Source organism: Sitophilus oryzae, unplaced genomic scaffold, assembly GCF_002938485.1.
Source record: "Sitophilus oryzae breed Bouriz unplaced genomic scaffold, Soryzae_2.0 scaffold_907_pilon_pilon, whole genome shotgun sequence".
Taxonomy (NCBI): Eukaryota; Metazoa; Arthropoda; class Insecta; order Coleoptera; family Curculionidae; genus Sitophilus; species Sitophilus oryzae.
Genome location: NW_022147536.1, coordinates 2,168,502 through 2,192,143, shown reverse-complemented (window position 1 = coordinate 2,192,143; position 23,642 = coordinate 2,168,502). Strand labels below are relative to the sequence as shown.

Here is a 23,642-nt window from a genome sequence, read left to right as displayed (position 1 = left end):
TATGGCCGACTTAAATTCCGGTTTATCAGTGTCGTTCTAATTTTATTTAAAAAATGTAAAACTATGATGTAGGGTAAACGTGGGGTAGACTCAATAATTTGTTGTTTTATTTTACGTTGTGAATAAATGTTGGTAGTTATTAAAATTGTTATAAAAATATATAATTCTAATAAAAATAGATAAGTTATAATAAGTATTTATTAACACAAACATCCGATACGCTACTGAAGCAGGTAAGTCGCATTAATGTATCTAAATTCTTTGACATCTAATCTTTGACAATTAATAAATAAAAGCTAAAATGCAAGAAAAATATATGTTAAATTAATAATAATAATAAATAATCTTTATTTCAAAAGTATGTTAAATAACATAAAACGAAACAGAGTCAAAAACAAAAATAACTTAACCTAGTTTTATGATTAATTTATATTAATTTACAGATAGGTAATCCTTTAAATTATATGGTTCCAAATCTATTAAAAATGTATACAAATGATTTTTGAAAGGCACGGTATAATTTAGTTACTTTAAGTGAATTTCATAAATGATCGGTTTACTACACGTATGTATATTATATAGTCACTTACTAGCGAAAAGTTGTTCCATTATTTCACTCAATTTTTGCCGAGATCTACCGCACGCTACACAACCAACTATTTTAAAGTCTTTTTCGATAAATCGCGATAGTGTCTCTGTTAATTTAAGTTCTGCCACAATTTCCGTATAGATTTAGTACCTTTATACAACTGTCAGTAGTAGAATAAATAATAAATAACCTAAAATAAGCTCCGTAAAGACTGACAAATCTACAAAATTTCAATTCAAATGTGTCAAATGAATCGTCAAACAGAACTGTCAAGGATCCCCACCCTGAGTGCGTTTTCCGCCCACCATGCGTGAATACATGGATAGCATTATGCTCCTTCCTTAGTCTTCTTATTCAAAGGTTTTACACTTATTTTAAATATTTATTTAAAACTGTTATAACATGTTTCAAACTCTCTTTTAAACACATTTGGTGTGTAAATAAGTGTTGTTTTTTTGTCTTTCAACTATTTAATAAAAAAAACCTAGTACCAAAGGAATAAAAAAATAATTATCTTAACCTAATATTGTCTAGAAAAAAATAGTTTAACTCATTTTAATAAAAAATGGTGCCAAATTTAACAATAACTAGTATTCTGTGCTACAACTTTGAGAATTAGTTTCTCATCATTGTGTTCTCTAAAGAGTAAAATAAATTTTGCCGTAACTTAACCTACTTCTTAAGCTTGATTTTCATGCAACCGTTGTCCGACGATACGATGATACGATATTAATTTTATTGGTTGAATTTAAAGACTTCGGTTGGTTAGAAACGGTTAACCAATCGAATCCTTTAAATACAACCAATGAAATTAATATCGTATCAACGTATCGTCGGACAACGGATGCATGAAAATCAAGCTTTAGTTTTGAATGCCATCTATAATATGTATAATAGTTTAAATTAAAACATATCCAGTGTGTCCCAGGCTGAGCGTTCATTAGAAGTTTCTAGAGAACCACAATATCTAGATCAGAGATTTTTTGCAGATCATTGCAAATTAAACGAGATCTATCGATTAAAAATATTTTCAAAATGGCGGCACTTCCGGAAATACCGGAAGTTGACAGCAACTTTCTTATTTTAAATGGATGCCCCATTTTTTATTACATACTTAAATTATCTGTAAAATTTTATGAATTTTGATATTAAACACTCTGTACCTAGCATTAACCGTTTTTGAGAAAAAAAAATATTTAAAATTTTTGGACGAAAAAAACTACCTGTCAAAAAAATTTGTATAGCCAAAAAGTCAAATTTAGTGATTACCACAGCCACTGTGACATAAAGAGAAAATGTGGCTATCTAGCTATTTCAAAAATTAAATTGTTCAAATGACATATAATAGCGGTAGCTGTCATGGAATTGAGCGATTAAAAAATTATCTTAAATCATTTTTTTCAAATGAAAACCCACTTTTTTTATTTCACTAATGAAAAGGTTTTTCAATTCGTTACTTTTTAACTATAAATATTCCTATACCTAAAATAAATCGTTTTTAAGTTATTTAAGATTTAATTTTAAAGCGTATATTTTTCTTGATTTTAACCAGTAGCCTATGACTTTAAACGTCAAGTGATGTAAAACAATAATAGATCTGGCCATCTCATATTGTGACGCTTTGTTCAAAAAGCAGCATCATTTCCGAACGAACTGTTTTTTTTTCGATCATACGGAATATTATTAATAATATCAACAATTAGATATCACTAAAGTGCGAAAATACGAGATATATTTTTATAAATACACTTTTTAAACCTCTTAAGGCAGGTAGTATTTATAATATAGGAAATTCAAATAATTCGTTTTCTGACAGATGGAAACAAATTGTCTGACTGTTTGACACTTAATGTCAAAGGAAGCTAGATAAAATCAAGAAAAATATACGTTTTCAAATTAAATCTTAAATAACTTAAAAACGATTTATTTTAGGTATAGGAACATGTATAGTCAAAAAGAAATTGAATTTCCTTGAAACGCCTTTTCACTAGTGAAATAAAAAACGTGGGTTTTCATTTGAAAAAAATTATGATAATTTTTTAATCGCTCAATTCTGTGACAGCTGCGGTCATTATTATATGACATTCGAAGAGTTTAATTTTTGAAATAGATAGCCACATGTCTTCTCTTTATGGCACAGGTAATCATTAAATTTGACGTTTAGGCTATACACATATTTTTGACAGGTAGTTTTTTTCGTTTAAAAATTTTAAATATTTTTTTTCTCAAAAACGGTGAATGTTAGATTTAGAGTGTTTAATATCAAAATTCATAAAATTTTACAGAGAAATTAATAAAAAAATGGGAGCACCTATTTAAAATAAGAAAGTTGCTGTCAACTTCCGGTAGTTCTGGAAGTGGCGCCGTATTGAAAATATTTTTAATCGATAGATCTCGTTGTGAAAGAATGATGTGCAAAAAATCTCCGATCTAGATATTGTAGTTCTCTAGAAACTTCTATTGGAATTCTCTATTGGACGCTCAGCCTGGGACACCCTGTATATCTTTGATTTGGCTGGTTTGTTATAGGCTACTTTTGAGGGTTGGATGGAAGTGATGGCAGATGCAGTAGATGCCAGAGGAGTCAACATGCAGCCGAAAAGAGAAGCGAACTTATACGCTTACATATATTTTGTTATTTTTATAGTGTGCGGTTCATTCTTTACTCTGAACCTTTTCATTGGAGTGATAATAGACAATTTTAACATGTTAAAGAAGAAGGTAAATATATTTAAACTTAATTTCTGGTTCTAATTCTTTTCTACGGTCAAAATTGGCATGAAACTCGAAATTACGTTTGAGATTATTATGAGATACTGTGCTTACGTACAGTTTATACCAAATAAATTTTTAGTCACGTGATTAAGCTTGACCGGCACAGTGTTGCCCATTTTTATATATTTTCTTTTAATCAAAATATTTTAGGAAACAAAAATATATTAATGATAAATATATATAAACAGTTATTATTTACATCAACAAAACTCACCTTCTTAATAGCACTTAAGGGACATAAAGGGCCATTACTACCGCTTTCCCGTTCAAAATATTCTAATAAAGTTGCGATGAATTTTTTACGGCTATTAAGCTATCTTGTACACTTCGCACTAAAAGAGGTTGTAAAAAGAACTATTTCTAGTAAACATTTTTAAGCTTAAGCCTCCGGCAGGCATGTACTTTAGAATCACACGACCTGGCGCGTAGGGTATTCCGTACCGCATTTATATTTTTTGAGTATTCTGTAATTTAAAATATTTTATTGTCAAATTTAGCATGATAAACAGTAACAAACAACATTTTTAATACATATTTACTTTATTAACACATAAAAAAACTTAAAGGAATTATAAAAGAAGGAACTGAACGAAACATTTTTAATATTCAAAATAAAAAAATATAACTTAAAATATAAACTCAATAGAAAAAATTTATTAACAATTTAAAATTACTCCACATAAAACAAAATAAATAATATTATAACTAGTTTACTTACATAACCGGGTGCGTAGCAGCACGGAGTACCGCAACTGTTGTAGTTGCTAGGTTAACAGAATTGGTTAACCTAACCTAACCTAACAGAATTGCTACTGAACCAAAATCGCTGCATATAAAACTACTACGACTCAGGGTGTCAAATATCCCTAAGTAAGAATAGTTAACGGCACCACTGTCCTCCGTCCAATGGATATCTTGTTTTAACGAAATTAGTAAAATTGCGCCCGCTCAGGGGTTAAAGCATAGATAAATGAAACAAGTTTAGATTGGAAAGTGCCCATAAGGACAATGTAAACACTATTTGGCGCTATTCTTGCGACGGTCGTAACCCAAAGCTTTTGATAATTTCGGATCGGTTCGGCTTTTTCCGGAATCGCCAAATATTATTTATTCAAATTTATTATTATTTTATTTTAATTTTATAAATAAAATACAGTGTGTAGCACACAAGAAACTTTATTTTATACAAAGATATTTAAACTCGGGAGATACAACGATCCATTCATAAAACGCTCTAAACCTTCATCACACATTGGTTTGCGAAAATCAACGAGTGCGAGAGAGAATGGACAAAGAAGGGAATAGGGTATCGGCGCAACGGCAACAATGTAGTTGTTTACAACGGTTGAGGTAAATTTCCAGTGGCGTGCCGATCGACCGACAGTATTTTAAGGAAATTAAAATAATAGTTTCATAAATTTAAAAAAATAATAATAACACTTACATATTTGTCGCATTGTAAAAAGTTGAAGGATATTAATAGGAAAAAAATAAGTTGAGGGAGGATAGCGAAATAAATAAACACCGGCATAATTTTTTATTATAAGATGGCTTTTCACATAAGAATAACGATTAAAAAAATCAATAAGCGTTTTTTACTTTATTTTATTAAATAAAATATCAAATTTTGGGTGTATTAGTAAATGCAGTTTCAATATCTTGTTCCAAACCTTGTTCATCTCCGGTGAATGAGACTCCCTCTATTAGCAATAACAAAATAAAATAGTTATTTTAACCTAGTAACACTAACAAACATTACAACTACATGTAACACTAACACTAACTAACTATTCTAACATAGTAACCAAAATTTAAAACAAAAGCCGTATTAAATTGTAACGGCAACAAAAAAGTAAGGCCGCAAAATTCCATTTTTGGTACACCCCATTAAAATTTTCACAAAAGGTAGGTAATGATTTGTCAAACCCAAGTGGGTACTAGATTATGCTTATTCAATACCCTTTCTTAAAAGGGAAACAGAAATTGTTATTAAGTTATTAGTATAATATAGTAATAAATATATAATTTAAAAAACATAATAAATTAATAAATATACAATTTAAAAAATAAACCTAAAAATAAATATAATTTAGAAATCTGCTATTTTTTATGTCTAGGTCCGCCTCTAATCTACAGAGAAGAGGATATAATAATATACATAACCCTACTTATTTTTATTTACCGGTGAAAAGTTAAATTTGGATTTAAATGATACACTCTCTTGTACACAATACATGAATGCACCATATTTTCAAATTAATGTCCACAGAAGTCCACAAAATAACGCAAAAATACTATAATACTGCAAATAAAGAATACGGAGCTTGATCGGCGGCATAGCAACATCGCAACAGGAGAATCTAGGAATTTTCATTCGTCCTCGAAATCCGTTGTACTACGCCGGCATATTTCTAAAACTGACGTTGCCAAACTGCTTTTTATTATTAAAAGAAACACGATCATGATATTTTTATTCCATTATAAAATTTAAAATAGTTAAGCAGTTAAGCATTAAATGAAAAAATTGACGTTAGCAAATTAATGTACTTGATATATTATAGAAATATAACGAAATTATTTATTACTTACTTAATAATTGGTTGTTGTATTTAATCGAATACTAACTAATACCAATATACAGGTAAATCTGGCAAATGTTTTCGGTGTAAGAGAGATGCGAAAATAAGGATAGAATAATGGCCGATGAAGGAAAAAGGTAAACAATTGTATCTCTTGAGTTTAAATATCTTTGATTTTATATAAGGACATGTATGAAATACCTATGAAACATTGGAAACCGACGTTATACCACGATCCACGATGGTTTTTGCAGTTTCCTGTTCACAGCGCAGCTTTTTAAGTTTTTAACCACTTTTTCACAATTATCACGTGTTTGAGTAAATAAAACATAAATTAAACTCACAAGATAGCAATAATTACTTTGAAAATGGACGCTTTAAACACTTTTCGGAATTTTTTCAATGAGAGCGGTTTAGATTTTATAATTTTTGAAGATTCTGACTTTGACAAGAGATATGGATAAGAGAAAATTATTTGTGTTTGTTTGCGGTTGTTCTTAGCAACCGCTATAGCAGCGCCAGATCGCGTACAACGGTCGCTACTCAAAATTTTGACGGGCATTCCAATCTAAATTTATTTCCTTTATCTATGGGTATCACACCACTATTTATTTAAACCAAAAACTCGTAATATTAAACTAAAGTGTGAAAATGAATGACAATGTCAGGAAATAAATAAATGAATTTGGCAACTTGACACTTTTTACAGCAGCGCTACCACCTGAATCCCTAGCGGGAAATTTAAATTCCAGTTAGTCAGCCCGGCGCCGAATATATCCATGCTTGACAATCATGAATTTAAAAATCGCGCTCTCGATTATTGTAACTAAAAGTTTAATTGGTATCGCTTATACTGTGTCCCAAACGTATTAATACAACTATTTCCTGGTTTAGTACGAAGGAGGTGTGCTGGAAATGTTCTTGACAGAAAGCCAGAAGCACTACTACACTGCGATGAAGAAACTAGGAAGGAAAAAACCCCAAAAAGTGATAAAGCGACCGATGAACGCTTTTTTAGCCATGTTCTACGACCTCTCCAATTCCAGACGTTTCGAAATCGCCATATTCGTTCTCATCTTCCTCAACATGCTGACGATGGGCATCGAACACTACGGTCAGCCGCACCCTATTTTCTTCATTCTGGAAGTTAGCAACGCTTTTTTTACTACAGTATTTGGCTTGGGTGAGTATACAGGCTTTTTTATGTATTGTATTTCATATAATAGTTGTTTAATACTTCTTTTTTTTCAGAGGCCATAGTAAAAATGATAGGATTAAGATACCACTACTTTACAGTGCCGTGGAACGTCTTCGATTTTTTATTGGTCTTAGCCTCCATCCTGGGTATTTTAATGGAAGACATCATGATCGACTTTCCAGTCTCTCCCACGTTGCTCAGAGTCGTCAGAGTGTTCAGGATAGGAAGGATATTAAGACTTATTAAGGTAAAGATTGAAAATGTCAACCGACAATATAATCTGTTTTTTTTTCTCCGGTAAGATTTCGACAGACGATGACAGAAAAAAAAGCAGATGACGTCCATATCAAACCGTTTATTTCACTAAAAAAAAGTTTCTAATATTTTTTAAGTTGTAACTATGGATGGATTTATATACCGTGCTGGCAACTGTTACTTTTGTATCGGCATTTACATGTGTGGAAGTAAATCGCATAGGGATCTTATTAAGTCGGAGTGAGAGAAATGCGACGGTGTGCTGTTGCGGCGTTGCCGGTACGCCTTTCCCTATCAAGTAAAGTAAAATCACGATCGCAAACCGCTTATTTTTAAAAGACTTTTTCTTCAAGAGATAACTAGATAAAATCATTAGACATATTTCTGAGCATCTGAAATGGAATTATTACTTACATGTTTACTGTCCTCTCTTTGTTCAGTATATTATAAATGCATTGTACTCTTCTTACATACGGAAATCTCGACCCAAGACTAACTTTTGCCAGCCCTTAGTATAAATCCGTCATGCGTCAGCTCTTGTTGTTTTTAACCAGTTTTATTGGTTTATTTCAAAAATGACAGTTCATATTTCATTATTATTGGTTTGACGGAACGATGAACGACAAACGGACGCCGATGCGTATGAACTCCAAGTATAAACTCGACTTTAGATTTTTGAGAGTTGTCAAACTCTTGCCAAATTATAGGTTATAATTTTGTGTCAAATTATGTCAAATAGAAATAATAAAAATTTTGCATTTTGGACTGTTATTACGTGTGTTTCGTGTTTTTTTATTTTTTTTAGGACAGACTATAGTTGAATGTTATTCATATGGTATTAGGGTAAAAAACTAACATCATATTTTGTGTGTATTTTAGGCCGCTAAAGGTATACGAAAGCTGTTATTCGCTCTGGTTGTTTCACTGCCGGCCTTATTTAACATCGGAGCTTTATTATCACTTATCACCTTTATCTACGCCATTATTGGTATGTTTATATTTGGCCACGTTCGACAACAAGGTAAGAATCAAAATTAAATCTGCTACTTATATATCATATTTTTTCTATAAATAATTATACAAAGTTGAAATTTTGGGTTGCAATAGCGGCAGATTTTCTTGACAGAAGCAAAAATAACTGATGTAGTCTCCGTTTGTCAGTCTAATATTATATTATATCTTCTATTATATCTGTGAGGTGTAGGGTGAGTCTTAAATAAGTGCAAGTATTTTCAGGGCTGGTAGATCTCGATAAAAGAAACATATTTTCTTTTTACCCTTTTTCAAATAAGTCCAAAATATCGAAGGTTTATTTTACTTTGAAAATTAAAAAAAAAAAGTCTTTTGGTTAAATTTTGAGAACCACTGGATCTTTTCTGTTTTTTTTTTCTTGTAAATTATTAAATTTACAAGAAAAAAAGAACAGAAAAGATCGAACTCTACTACCTATGTTGCCATATTATCAAGAAATTATGTTTTTTTACTAAAAACTAACATAATTTCCAAAAAAAATCCAAATTTTCAAAATATTTTTTTTTCGCAAAAAAAACTCATAGAGGTGATTCTGAACTCGAACTATACTACCCCGAAAAATATTTGCACTTTTGCATTTAACACTCACCCTGTATATTTAGTTAAATATTTTGAATAAATTAATAAGTTTAATAAGTTTTTTATGAAAAAAGCGGGACAAATTTAGCCAAGCTAGTCAAAACTAGCTTGACAGAATTACAAGAACTGGAAAGAATAGGACCATTATCTCTGTTCATATTATCTTTATATTTATTTATTATGACGCATTCATATGCATCTAATTGCCTGTAATGTGAGACTTGTTTAGTTAATTTTAAATTATTAATGAACTTTATCAAAAATATGTCGAGCAACGCATGATTTATCAAGCGTTGTTTTTTTATTTTTTTTTTATTCTTTTTATTTTTTTTTAAATACCCGAGTTTTCCAGTGGAGGTGTTTTATCTTTAAGATTGTTTAATAGTTGTTGAAATTTATTATTAGTTGAAATTTATTATACAAGTTTATAATTGGCATTCTTGAAAATTCTTTTAAAACCGCGAGATAACCCTTTATCAAACCGTACTAAAATATACAGTTCATACCAAATAAGCTTTTAGTCACGTGATTAAGCTTGACCGGCACAGCTCTGCCCACTTTTACATATTTTCTTTTAATCAAAATATTTTAGGAAACAAGAATAAATTAATTATAAATATATAAACAGTTATTATTTACATCAACCAAACTCACCTTCTTAACAACACTTAAGGGACATAAAGGGTCATTACTACCGCTTTCCCGTTCAAAATATTCTTATAAAGTTGCGATGAGTTTTTTACTACTATTAAGCTATATTGTACAGGGTGGGTCAAATTCGATGCTTTTAAATGGAAACACCCTTTTCTATAGGAGATAGACAAAAACTAATATCGGTGTCTGGAGCTCAATTTTTGTCAAAAACATGATGGTGAAAACCACATATCGATATCTGTTACCGTTTCGGAGTTACGGGGTGCTTTTCAAAAATATGCATTTTTAACAAATCGCTGTAACTTTTTTGCTATAGAAAATTTTGTATTTTTATGAAAACATTTCCAAAGCACCTTTTTACATGGAATTTAATGGTTGAAGTATGTTTTTTTTTAAATTAATAATTTAAGAATTATCAACAGAAAATTTGATTTTTTATATGGGACACCCTGTATATTTTTAATTTAATGAAAACAATTTAAAATTACCTTTCCAAAAATATAACACACTTGATATTTTGCTCGATTCCTCTTCGAGATATAGAGTATATAAAAATTCGCCCGCTTTAAATAAGTAGGCTTTGAACGGCACCGGCTGTAATGCAAAAAAATTCTAGCTGTGAGCATCAATTAAAACAAAAATAATATTTGCTGTGAGAGATGCAGAATTCTATGACAATTTAAAATATATTTAACCAACATCAACACATTTAAACTATATCTATTAACAATAAAAATAAATAGCAAACCAAGACATCAGATTTTGCTACAAGTGTTCGACATATCGACCCTCTTCTGTTATGGACAGACGGGACAGTTTTTGAAAATTTCTTGCGGAATTCATTAACTCAGTGGGGGTGAAAGATACCCCCTCATAACTGCTAAGTATTTTTAATTCTTGTCTAGATTATACGGAAGAATAAGGAACCTTTATTCTTCCGCAAATATATCCATAGGATTAGATCCATGGGCACTAAGTCAGGCGGCCTCGACGGCCAACGGCTGGGATCTTGGTTAGCTATCCAATTATTCTTGAAATTGGCTGCAAAAATTTGCTGCTAACTTCAGCTTTCAGAGGCGATGCTGTTGTCTTGCTGGAAAAATATGTTTTCGAGTTCCATTAAGGGCATATCATCAATAAGGGGTCCAAAGCCTAATAGTTAAAAGTGGCGAACTTTTAAAAATTCTGTATTTCGAAGAGGATTATAACAAAATATCAAGTGTGCTATATTTTTGGAAAGGTAATTTTAAATTCTTTTTTAGTTAATCAAAAATATAGAGGGTGTCCCAAATAAAAAATCATTTTTTCTGTTGATAACTTTTAAATTATTAATTTTAAAATAATTATACTTAAACCATTAAATTCTACGTAAAAAGGTGATTTGAAAATGTTTTCATAGAAATACAAAATTTTCCATAGCAAAAAAGTTAAGCGATTTGTTAAAAATGCACGTTTTTGAAAAACACCCCGTAACTCCGAAACAGTAACAGATATTGATGTGCGGTTTTCACCATCATGTTTTTGATGAAAATTGAGCTCCAGACACCGATATTGGTTTTCGTCTCCTATATAGAAGGGTGTTTCCATTTAAAAGCGTCGAATTTGACTCACCCTGTACACTTGCCACTAAAAGAGGTTGTAACAATGTTCGACTGCAAGGTCTGCTAATAAACATGTTTAAACTTAAAATATCACACTATTTATTTAAACCAAAAACTCGTAATACTAAACTAAAATGTCAAAACGAATGAAAATACCATGAAATAAATGGCAACTTCACATATTTTACAGCAGAACTACCACCTGAATCCCAAGCGCGAAATTTAAATTTCAGTTAGTCAGCCCGTCGCCGAATATCTCCATGGTTGGCAACAATAAATTTAAAATTGCGCCCTCGATTACGTAACTAAAAGTTTAATTGATATCAAATATAGTTTGACGCGTCCAGTATATTGTGGTGAATTAGTGTTTTATTACGCTGATACTTTTTCAAATAATCTTTATGAAAATTCGATTAATATACACATTTTTAACAGTTTATTACTTTTTTCCATAGCAACTGTTAAAATTGCCCTATATCTATCAAAAATAGTAGATAAAATAGTACTCTAACCGCAAGGGTAGATTAAATGATACTTTAACAGCGCACAGTGCTCCTGAATGGTCGGCAGGTTTCTCTTTAGTGGCAGAAAAAACTATTGACATATCTTGAGTAAGGACACCTTCTTAAAAATATATCTAATAACCTTTAAATCGAACCTGCTTCTTACTGCGTTTTTTAGCGATTTTGTAGTTTTTAAGAAAATGGCATATAAAATTAAATTCTATGAGGGTTTATTTTATTGATAAGCTTCAAGGACATAACTTTTTTCTATTATAAATAAAATATCTGATGACTAACACAAAAATAACATTTCCTAACACTATATTAAGATAGAAAAAAATATTATATAATTATTCTAAATTTGATTCTAATAATAATAATAATAGCTCCCGTATGTAGCGTTTAACGTCTTGGGAGTAACAAGGTACAGCTTGCCATGCTAGAGCCGTTCGGTATACAAGGAAGGTAATGTGGCTAGCACTACGCTTCAACCGCCTATTAGGGTGACAGCATTTTCATAAGAGGATGAACTACTTAATGATGCTCTTTCAGCGTCAACTTTATTCTTGATTATTTTAACAGCAATTTGCTCTCTTGTTTTGTCTTCTAGAGATTGTATAACACTCAAAGCTTTATTTTTAACGTCAGAGCATCTTTAACATTAGAGCATCTACGTGGCAATCCTTTCCCAAGTACTTGTAAACATTTACTACAAACTTTTTTACTTTTTGGGCATTTAAAGTTACTATATCTCTTTTTGTGTCCAACGTAACTAGCTGTTTTGCAAATAAAACAATTACAGTCGTCACTAGATTTCAGTCGCGTGTTTTTTTACAACTATACTTTCAAAATTCGTCATTACTGGTAGCTGTCACATATAGACTTCAGTCTCATTTTTCCTTTCGCTCAGTAAATGTCGACAGACATATTGACACTGGAAATCTTGAATCATTTTCATGGAAGTTTTTGTTTAAATATTTACACATCAATGTTTTTAAACTTTTAGAAATTCTAAAGTCGGATAAGTATGATTTTCCAAAAATATTTTTTTACCGCACCTTGGACACACTTTTTTTCTATTAGCTTCGTGGTCGCACTTGCAATTTAGGTTAGTTTTCATTTTTAGATTTTGAACACACTACAGAGACAAATAAAGACTAAATAAATCCATATAGTGCCAATGCGTCAAATAGCGAACAAAAAACTCATTTATGCCGAGACCATGGCTATCTTTGATGCTGTCGGGGCTTTTTTGCGATAAAACGTTATTTTTTACTTACAGCGTTTTCAATGGAGCTTTCGATGGAGCGGACTGTACGCGCGGATGTTTTTTCAATATAGCTCATCCGAACGGAGCATACGCGACCCATGTGAAATCGTTCATATAAACTCATGGTACTTGCTCGAAGTCGCGGACGCTCCGCTCCATCTGAAAACGCTGTTACAGCGTCTTACACAATAAAATAAACCATCATAGAATTAAATTTTTTATACAATTTTCCTAAAAAATACAAGAACACTTAAAAAACACGGTAAGAAGCAGGTTCGATTTAAAGGTTATTAGATATATTTTTAGGAAGGTGTCCTTACTCAAGATATGTCAATACTTTTTTCTGCCACTAAATAGAAACCTGCCGACCCTTCAGGAGCACCGTGAGCGAGGATAGGTTAAAAACTTTATTTCTTCTCGCACGTTTTTAATTGCTTCCATTTTTGAAAAATGTTGTATTCCTTTTCGTAAGTTATTCGAGGTTTAATTTTTTTTTGTTTGGATATGGCGTTTGTCGCCTCAGCCTGAATATCTGTTGGTAATTTACTTATTTCGTTTTGAGCCATTTCTGGCTCCAATTCAATCAGCAATCGACACGAAAGAGAATTAAAAAATATTGACTCAAAACCATAGATAAATGAAACAAGTTTAGATTGGAAAGTGCCCATAAGGACAATGTAAACACTATTTGGCGCTGTTCTTGCAACGGTCGCGACCCAAAACTTGAAAATTTCGGAGCGGTTCGGCTTTTTCCGGAATTATATCGCCCATATATTGTTTATTCAAATTTATTATTATTTTCGTTTAATTTTATAAATAAAATACAGTGTGTTGCATACAAGAAACTTTATTTTATATAAGGACGCATGTATGAAATACCTATGAAACATTGGAAACCGACGTTATGCCACGATCCACGATTGTTTTTGCTGTTCACAGTTCACAGCACAGCTTTTTAAGTTTTTAATGCCACTTTTTCACAATTATCATCGGTTAGAGTAAATAAAACTTGAATTAAACTCACAAGATAGCAATAATTACTTTGAAAATGAACGCACTTTTCGGAATTTCTTTAATGAGAGCGGTTTAGATTTTGAAAGATTATTATGATTTTTAAAGATTTTGACTTTGACAAGAGAAAATTATTTCTGTTTTTGTTTGCCGTTGTTCTTAGCGACCTCTATAGCAGCGCCAGATCGCGTATAACGGTCGCGACTCAAAATAATTTCGCGACCTAAAATTTTTACGGGCTTTCCAATCAAAACTTGTTGCATTTATCTATGCTCAAAACTGACAACTAAAGAGACAGCTTTATTTATTTGTCAAATTACATAGAAACCAACGCCAACCCAGCGCAATATTTTTTCTACTCGTAATAAATTCCTTGAAATAATAATTTCTCAATATTTTTTAAAGCGTAACTCGCTATGGAAAAAAAATATTGTTTTATACACGACGATAAAATTGCATTATCGTCTCCCGAAATTAATTCACTCGGGATTTCATCGCTCGTGAATTAATCTTTTCGGTCGACGATAAAATACCATTTTATCGTCTTGTATAAAATATAACTATAAATAACAAACTCGGCAAATACCAAAGAGCAATAGGTCTACTTGCTCTCAAATTGCAGCCAAATTATACTTACCTTCTATTTCTCTAAGGCGCATTGGACGACATGGTCAACTTCGAAACCTTCGGCCGTTCCATGCATCTGCTCTTCCGCCTGATCACCTCGGCCGGCTGGAACGACGTGCTCGAATCCCTGATGGTGGAGTACCCCGACTGCGATCCCCACTACAAGAACCAGACCAACGGCAACTGCGGCTACCCCCTTCTCGCCATCATCTACTTCACCAGCTTCATCATCATCAACTACATGATCGTCATCAACATGTACATCGCCATCATCTTGGAGAACTTCAATCAGGCGCACCAGGAGGAGGAGATCGGAATCGTGGAGGACGACTTGGAGATGTTTTATATCCGTTGGAGCAAGTAAGTCTAATGTAGGGGAGAACCTTCTGTAATGCTGATAATTTAAAAACAGTTATACCGGGTGCGTCTGAAAAGTGGCTTCACCGGAAATGACTACAACTTTTGATTTTTAAATGACACCCTCGTTATTTTTTACTTTATTCGATAGAAAATGACACTCTGAACAGAATGACATATCAACATTTGACATTTTCTTATATCGTCAGTGAAACGTGATAACCTGTTAACTCCATTTTTTACGTAAGTTTTTTTATACCATTAGAAAGAGAAGAAATACTCTATAAATAGGGAAAGCAAATACATTTTTTCCCATTAAAGAAAATTTGCTATTTTAACTCAATAATATCTGCTAACTCCCAGTGATCTGAAATAGCCACCGAAATGCTGCTATCTCCATAATTTCCGTTACGATCCCGCTAAAGCAAACACATGGATTCTTACTCGTATGTTTCTTTAGTACAGTACGTCGATCCAGGGTGGCACTAGGCCAAAGGGGCCCGGGTGGCAATGTAAGGAGGGGCCCGTATGGATTTTTTTTGCGTATTTTTTCGCCTTACCTTACCTTTTTGGTCAGTTTTTCCCTATTATATACAGGGTGAGTCTTAAATAAGTGCAAAAATTTTTAGAGGTAGTATATTTCGACCCAAGAAACACGATTATGAGTTTTTTTGCGCGAAATATTTTTTTGGAAATTTGGAATTTTTTTTTTTTAAATTTGGGAAATTTTTTTAATTTTTACTTTAAAAACATACTTTGAAATATGGCAACATAGGTAGTAGATTAAATTTGCAAGAAAGAAAATCCAATGATTGTCAAAATTATAGCAAAAAATTGGAAATTTTAAAAGTGAAATAACTCGGTTGTTTTGGATTTATTTGAAAAATCGGTAAAGAGAAAATATTATGTTTCCTTTATCGAGATTTACCAGCCCTGAAAACGTTTGCACTTATTTAAGACTCACCCTGTATAGAAATCAGGGAACTACCTTAATGCAAGGTAAACCAATGCAATGCAAATGCCATAATGTACTGCAGAAGCAAATATTGTTAATAATAAATAATGAACTATAAAGGGGGCCCGCCAAGGCTGGGCCCCGCCTAATAGTTGTTTAAACAGGGTGTTTCACAACAAATGCGAAAAACTTTAGGGGGTGATTCCTTGTTCAAAATAAAGGGTAGTTTGCTTTATAAACGTTGGGTCAAAAGTCAACCATTAGGGAGATATCGCGGTACAAAGATGGCGGAAAAATAATGTTTTTATTTTTTATCTTGAAAACGAAAAGAGATAGGCTAATGATATTTTATGGAAGCATACTGTTATGAAAACACACTTTTAGGTAATTTTTTTACTTTTTTAAAATGAGTGGAAGGGGTTGAAATAAACTACCCCTATCATTCTTGTTAACGAAATTTAAAGAAAAATATTATCAAACACATGCAAATACTTTAATTTGGATAGTTTAGTTGGTTTAGAAACTTTTTTACCTCTTGTGTTTTTTTGATAAAACTCACCGATTGGAAATTAAAAAATAAAATGTAAAGCATTACATGTCAGGACAAAAAACATTTTTAGATTAAGAATCTAGTGATAATAACGATAATAATAATCATCTAGATAATAACGTATTGCAGTAGAGTAATGTCAAATAATATAATATTAGGAACATCCTAAAAAGTAACAGCGGCCGACTAGATTTTTTCCTAAAAAAATTACAGCAGCCCACTAGATTCTTTATCAGAAAATGTTTTTTGTCCTGACATGTAATGCTTTTACATTTTATTTTTTAATTTCAAATCGGTGAGTTTTATCAAAAAAATACAAGAGATAAAAAAGTTTCTAAACAAACTAAACTATCCAAATTAATTTTTTTGCATTTGTTTGATAAGATTTTTCTTTAAATTTCGTTAACAAGAATGATAGGGGTAGTTTATTTCAACCCCTTCCACTCATTTTAAAAAAGTGAAAAAATTACCAGAAAGTGTGTTTTCATAACAGTAATGTTTCCATAAAATTTTATTAGTCTATCTCTTTTCGTTTTCAATATAAAAAATAAAAACATTATTTTTCCGCCATCTTTGTACCGCAATATCTCCCTAACGGTTGACTTTTGATCCAACGTTTATGAAGCAAACTACCCTTTATTTTGAACAAGGAATCACCCCCTGAAGTTTTTCGCATTTGTTTTGAAACACCCTGTATACGAGCAATTCATCGGCGTGTTATAAATAGTTTAAATAACATTACTTAGTTGTACAAGAATTTCCATAATACCTAATCAATTTTTTTTTCAACGTTTTTCCACGTAAATCATACATAATTTTTATAAAAATTAAAAAAGTAAGGAGAAAAGTAATAACAATTTAAAAAAATACGCACTCTTTGTCAAGCTCGGTCTACTACCGTTGTATAAAAATTAGGAAGGATTGATTCTACCATATCTTCTAAGAATTATAAGTTTAATTTTTAAATTATTTTCATATTCATTAAGTCCAAGATGCTGCGACTTCAGTTCTTTAAAAATGCATTAAAAATTTATTCGTTTTTTAACTTATATGTTTTGCTTCTAGACCGACGATATTCTAAACATATGGTTATGAATATCATATTTTTTAAATTTAATTCATTATTTCTAAATCTGTTTAGGTAATATTCAATTACATTTTCAAAATTTCAAACAATAAAGGTTGCTATCTCCAGAAGTATATTTTTATTTCTTATTTCTGCAAGACGAATATCTGCTATCTCCATATTGTGTCTGAAAAAAATTATGTAACACGAAATATTGAGAGTTATTGTTCCCCAGCAAATAAAATTCTTATCTCTTTATCATATTAACGCATGAAAATACTTCCTACATGTGTACATATTTTTTTGTACCGTTTTTTTGCTCTCCTGTAAAATTAGGGATAATGGAGTTAGCAGTTTATCACATTTCACCGACGATATGGTTTATTTGAAATTGTAACATGCTGTTCATAACGACAATTTGACTCGAAATACCAAATGTGTGGTACCAAATCATTCGTAAAAAAATCTTTTTCCAAATATGCTAATGAGCCACCCTTGTTCCATGTGAGAAAATTGAGATATGGTTAAAAATACCATTTAGGCATCTTTTAACCCATTGACAATCAAAAGTTTGTTCTTAATTAAATCAAGAAAAATATTTGATTTATCTCCGTCGCAAGACCTGAGAAATTTCTTACCTTCTTCGAAAACTTCTTTCTCCGACTCATTCTTTCCGACTTATCCAAATATGTAAAGATACTGCCGTTTTGTAGAGGAGAAAAAGTGACAAAATTTCTGTTATTCTGATATACACTACAGATACTATAACTATATTCAGGTTTACTGAAAAAAATTATATATTTTCTTTTATACAATCTGCGGACAATGGTAGTGCACATTTTATATACATAATTTTACCGTATGATCGAATAAAAACGGCGTCAGCGATGGCTATGAAATGAAGATCGCTGTCATTTTATATGTAAATTTATATAGGAAATGCCATCGATCGTCATTTCCAAGCCAACTGGGCGCCGTTTTTATTCGATCATACGGTATTTTTTAAGTAAACCCTAAATAAAATAAATGTAAATTTCAGATACGATCCTCATGCTACCCAGTTTATACGATTCTGCCAGCTGTCCGATTTTATAGCTTCTTTGGATCCCCCTCTGGGTATACCGAAGCCAAACACCGTAGCTTTGGTTAGTTTTAATCTCCCCATAGCTAAAGGAAACAAGATCCACTGCTTGGATATTCTCCACTCGCTGGTCAAACATGTTTTAGGTCATGTGGAAGAAACTGATAATTTTAGACAAGTGAGTATAGATCATTTACCTATCCAATTGTCTTTCTATAATACCTGGAAACGTTCCTAATATTGTCTAAACTTTTTTACAGCTTCAAGAACAAATGGACATTAAGTTTAAAAAGCAGTTCCCTACGAGAAAAGAACTAGAAATCGTATCATCGACAAGAATATGGAAAAGGCAGGACAAAGCCGCCAGACTAATACAAAAAACTTGGAAAGATTATCTAAGGTAAGATATTGATTTACTGAAACCGTGACTTCTAAACTTCTGCTGAATAATTTTTATTTTAAACCAATGGATGATGTAGGTATATGTTTTTCGCTCAGTGGGCTTGTTTGTAAAATTTCCATTTTAAAAATGCTATTATGTCCTACTACCCATGTAACTTGTGCTACTAAGAGCACAAGTTACTGCCCCGACTTTCCTACCCAACAGGCCAGATTTTGAAAAAGAATAAATGTTTACGTTATCACATTATTATATCTTTTTGTTTGTGTTATGGCGCCCAACGTGGGGTCATTAACTTGAATCGTGTGACAATAAAATCGTGAGGCCTGGTAAACTTGTGGCCTGTAATATTTAAGGTTTATTTTTGAAAGTAAGTTCATATAAGTGTATACACATAATTTTTTTCACATAGAACTTATTTTTCTTGTATTTCAGTTTGGTTACGTGATTATTTTTTTAATTTTTATGGTGTTTTATGTCATTTTTTAGGTTTGAATCATTCCATTCGAAAGAGATAAATATTTGACGTGAAGGTGCGGATTTCAAAAAAATACAAATTTTATTTTCATGTCACATGAAATAAATTATCAATTTTTATTCAGCAGTAATAGACTGGGCCTTTAATATATCAAAATAATTTTTTATAGTCTAAAAAATAAGAAGAAAGCTTTCTTGGGTAATGTTTGGTTATGTTACTTTCATTCTCATCTATGGTTACTTTTAATTTTTTAGATTTATGCGTCATTAGCGCCACTGTAGTTATTTGGTGAACCCTTTTTCTTCTCATTTTTGTGACCACTTTTTCAAATAAAGTCCCATAAGAGATATTTCTCCTCTTCTCAACACTCCATATCGACGAGGCTACTAAGAGCACAAGTTAAATGGCACGTTCCTATCCAACAGGGCAGGTTTTGAAAAAGAATAAATGTTTACGTTCACATTATTTTATCTTTTTGTTTGTGTTATGGCGCCCAACGTGGGGCCATTCACTTGAATCGTGGGACAATAAAATCGTGAGGCCTGGTAAATTTGTGGCCTGTAATATTTAAGGCTTATTTTTGAAAGTAAGTTCATATAAATGTAAAAGCATATTTTTTTATATTGAACTTATTTTCTTGTATTTCAGTTTGGTTACATGATTATTTTTTTTAATTTTTTAGGTTTAAATCATTCCATTCAAAAGAGATAAATATTTGACGTGAAGGTTCTCTGTTAATTTCAGACGAAAGAAGGAGAAAGAACGCGAAGCGGAAGAGGTGGACGAAACGACCCAGACTTCCTCGCCGGGCGGCGACTGGCGCAGCCGCCTCTCCACCTTCCTCCACGTGCACCGGGGTTCTCGCGCCTCATCTCGCAAGTCCTCCCGGGCGTCGGACGCTAGCGACCTCAGCGAGCTGGGCGGGCCCTGGCTCAACCTGCCGCTGCTCCTGCTCTCGGGCGCCGCCAACGTAACGCCCGAGGACCTGGACGTGAGGCGCGACGACTCCGACGCGGTCAGCATCAAGATTAGCCAGGCCACGCCCGACGAGGCGCTAGCCACGCCCTCCAAGGCTCTAACGCCTGGAGGCGGAGGGCCGAGGAGGCGGAGCCTCTACAACTTCTTCCTCCGGCACCAGGACGCGGTCGAGAGGCCGGAGCCGGCCAGCGCGGCCACGTCCCCAGTCACGCCCAGGAAGGAGTTTAAGGGGACGGGTAAGATGAATGCGGTGGCAAGCTGTACAGGGTGTTTCAAAAAACATGTGCTATTTCTCGTGTGAGGAGATTCTTCGCGTAAAAATATGATTGATTTATTTGTTTGCTTTGTTTCTTACCTACGGGGGGTAGAGATGAGCAAAACTGCGATTGCGATTTTAATATTTAAATATTGTACTAGGGATATAATTCTGTTTATGTACCTATAACTCTTAACATTTAAAAAAGTTAATAAAAACCATTTGTTTCTGTATTATTACCATTTTTGTCTTTTTTAACATTTGACAATTTGACTCGAAATACGTAAAGCTTCATTCAGAACCTCGAAATCGGTGGAATAAATTAGTAGTTTCAATTAGCCGTAGAAGTTTGTTCACCTAATTTTAATGTAAGCATTCAGAACGTCATAATTAGTGGACTAAATTAGTGGTTTCAATTACACTTTATACTTTTTAGTTTACGATCATTCACAATGTCTAAAAAACACAATTAAAATTAATAAAATATCCTAGCAACAGCTTGCGGTAGTCTGTTGTATCCATAGAGAAAGCATAATATTTAGCTTATAAAACAATAAACTTTTGATTTCTAATCAAAATTTTTCTTGACGGGTGATAATCAAAGGCCAAAATTACATTCCTCGCAAATTCTGAAGTATAGTTAGTGGAAAAGTTAAAAGTTTGACAACTTTTTCTACTAATTAAAAGTATCTACCACTAATTTTGACGTTCTGAATGCTTACATTAAAATTAGATGAACAAACTTCTACGACTAATTGAAACTACTAATTTATTCCACTGATTTCGAGATTCTGAATGAAGCTTAAATTATTGGAAAAAGTTATTTTTTTTAAAAAATTAAAGGATGCCATTTAAAAATCAAAAGTTGTAGTCATTTCCGGTGAAACAGGAAGTGATCGAAACGAATTGAACACGTCAATCAATCCTAATTTATGTCGTATACTAACATACCAAATCTCGTTTTTTATCAGCAAAAATAAAAAAGTTAAGTCTTGATCCTAGAAAATAATACCTTCTCTATAAATAAATAAAATCAGAAGGAAAAAAATTCGATCGCAGTTTACTATAAAAGGCTTCAATGTACCACAAAATTACTTTCGCAACAAAATCGCAATTTCTAAAAATTCAAACTCGCAGATAGCAGGTTATCACGGTCCTAGTTTACAACATCACAATCGCAGCAAGATCGCAACTCGCAACTATAGTATTATTCGCAGTTCACAGTTTGCGATTTGTTGCTCATCTCTAACAGGGGGTTAAACTCTTCCTTTTCTTTTCAATTCATTATAATTTTTTATAATAAAAGAAAAACATTTTTTGTTGCAAGCTTTTCAAACACCCTGTATTTATTTATTATCTAATTAATTGGGATATTTACAGAAGCACCCGATGTATTTTTTATCCCTTTTATAATGTTTCACAACAAACTTTTTAGATATTTTACATGCGGAAACGGTCAGCGAACCACAGTATGATAAGGATCATAAAATAGGTAGACCTTACTGAAAAAATACCGCATAAGAGTAGAACAATGCTTTATTTTAGATAGAATATAAGGCTTATATATGCTTATAGAACTAAATACATTCCTAATAGTATCTACATTTTTATAAATTACTCGTCCATTAAAAGATATCTATAAAATATAAATATATTATTTATTTGATCCAACTTATTATTTATTTGATCCAAAAATACTCTATATAAACAGTAGGGTGGGTCAAAAAATCGACTATTTTTGTTCACTTTATACTGTGAATAAACAGGTCAAAAAATTCTCTCCAAGTATGAGCTCTTAATTTCAATAGGAAGGCCTTTCAGTTTTCTATTTTTTTATTCCCTATTATTAGAAAGAAAAATTCATATCTCGGTATCTACTGTTTGGGAAAAATATCTCGTAGCATTGTAGGAAATTGAATTTTCTACAAAGAAGGTCTCTTACATTTTTTTTGTAGACCTCACCGTTCGAAAGTTATTAAACGTTGAAGTTTGATTATTTTAAGGCAGATTTCTTTTTTTTATGAATTTTCTAACTCGTTAACAAAAAACGATTCATGGTTTTGTAGGAAATTCACTGCTCTACAAAAATGGTTTCTTATGATTAGTCGATTAATTTAACCGTTTAAAAGATATTCATCGTCAAACTTCATTGCACAATAATTCCAATTTATTTTATGAGTTTCGGGAAAATTTGTACACATTTGAGTTTCTTTCTTTAAAACAAAGAAATGTTTTAAACTTTTTTCTATTTTTTTTTAGTCCTAAGCTTGTTTGGATGCAATGAAACAAAAAATGATTGTAACTTAGAGTCAATGATTCATTAAATTTCGAGTAAATAACATTTATGTGACAAATTTAATATGTAGAATGTAGAATGTTTAGGAGGGGAGTTAATCACCGCGACCTTATAGATCTATTGTGTGTTCCCCTTTCTTGAGTACTCATCATACAGTCACAGGGCTTTAACAAAAGCCAGTATCTGAGACGGCTTCACAGAGGCCAGCTCTCCATCCTCGACATCAGACGTACCAAGGTTCATGGCACGAATGGTCGTCGTCTCGGCGCACTCAGTGATAAGGTGTTCTGGTGTTTCCCCATTTTCCCCACAAAATCTGCATTCGCCGTTGTTTCTCAGTTCCAGCCTACTGAGGTGTTCGTTGAGGAGACAGTGTCCTGTTAGAAACCCCGTGACAATCCGAAGATTGTTTTTACTTAAATCAAGGAAAACCTTTGATTTTTCTCGGTCATAAGTTCTGAGGAACTTTTTCGAGTGTCTTAGACCGTTGGAGGACACCCGTTCCAAGTTACGGATGGAGTCTTCCAGATTCTTCAGTTCCGCTTTCAGTTG

At 32.3% G+C, this 23,642-nt stretch overlaps 1 protein-coding gene across 1 annotated transcript in view; it reads left to right on the top strand.

Moving 5' to 3' along the window:
• LOC115890705 (sodium channel protein 60E) overlaps nt 1-23,642 on the top strand; it is a 312,784-nt gene that overhangs the window by 280,963 nt on the left and 8,179 nt on the right. The window contains exons 23-31 of the mRNA XM_030911008.1: nt 3,119-3,310; nt 6,838-7,126; nt 7,195-7,388; nt 8,276-8,417; nt 14,700-15,033; nt 18,641-18,860; nt 18,943-19,082; nt 20,305-20,774; nt 22,230-22,286. Of these exons, the coding sequence (XP_030766868.1) occupies nt 3,119-3,310; nt 6,838-7,126; nt 7,195-7,388; nt 8,276-8,417; nt 14,700-15,033; nt 18,641-18,860; nt 18,943-19,082; nt 20,305-20,774; nt 22,230-22,286 (2,038 nt within the window). The remainder of the gene's footprint in view (nt 1-3,118; nt 3,311-6,837; nt 7,127-7,194; nt 7,389-8,275; nt 8,418-14,699; nt 15,034-18,640; nt 18,861-18,942; nt 19,083-20,304; nt 20,775-22,229; nt 22,287-23,642) is intronic.